Source organism: Trichinella spiralis (genome assembly GCF_000181795.1).
Source record: "Trichinella spiralis strain ISS 195 chromosome Unknown Scfld589, whole genome shotgun sequence".
NCBI lineage: Eukaryota > Metazoa > Nematoda > Enoplea > Trichinellida > Trichinellidae > Trichinella > Trichinella spiralis.
This window is the reverse complement of record NW_003527528.1, coordinates 1-826: the sequence shown is the minus strand read 5'-3', so window position 1 is coordinate 826 and position 826 is coordinate 1. Positions and strand designations below refer to the sequence as shown.

At 31.2% G+C, this 826-nt stretch overlaps 1 protein-coding gene across 1 annotated transcript; it reads right to left on the bottom strand.

Annotated features, from left to right (window-relative positions):
* Positions 1 to 73: 73 nt before the first annotated feature.
* On the bottom strand, positions 74 to 794 carry Tsp_15420 (eukaryotic translation initiation factor 2C 2; the record flags this gene model as incomplete). Its single annotated transcript, XM_003370750.1, has 4 exons — positions 74 to 204; positions 275 to 457; positions 510 to 581; positions 647 to 794. Coding segments are annotated over 4 exons (534 nt in total), but the record flags the coding sequence as incomplete, so codon positions are not given.
* Positions 795 to 826: the final 32 nt, after the last annotated feature.

The window sequence follows — 826 nt, the reverse complement described above, 5'->3', positions numbered from 1 at the left end:
GACGAAAAGTTCCCTAAAAATCAAGCAAGTAATCAACAAGGTTAATATGATTTATTAATGAAATTTGCAATACCTCCACTGTAACATTGATGCTTTATGTGGTGGTAGAAACGATACAAATTCAAATGATTCACAATAAGCAGATTCAAAAAATTTAAATTCATTCGAATTCCATGCTCCATCTTTTGGTGTAAGAATTATTTGCTAAACATATGAGAAAAATTATGAAACAAATATTTTTCAAAATGAATGATATGAATAATTATTATTTTACACGTCCTCCATTTCCTTTACCATATTCCAACCTAGGCGGAGGCAAGACTCGTCCATCAACAATCATTGGTTCCGCTTTAATTTGTACGCCAAAACTTTTCAAAAATGGATCACTATTGAAATTTGATTTCTTGACCATGTCAATACACTTTAGATTTCGAGTAGGAGCGTCTGTCGAAGCAAACTAAATATAACAATTTATTCATTATTATCAATATTTGAAATCATTAACATACTCGAATTATAGAAGTCGTTTGACACGCTTTCAATTTCTTGTTGTATCTTTGACAGTTCGCGACTTGACAAAGCTAAATTGGCCAAAATAAATTCATTGTATTTAATAAAAGTTTAATCAATTATCAGATTTTTATACTTCAACTGGGAAATAAATTGCTTTTGTTTTACTTCCGACTTGAACCAAGGGCAAATTTGGATACTTTAATGGCCCATAAACGTCACGAAAATATTCCGCAACTGAAACTTCTTTTCCATCTCTTTTGAATTTCATCGATACTGCCGTACTGAGTATATCTTAATACGAGAATCCACCACA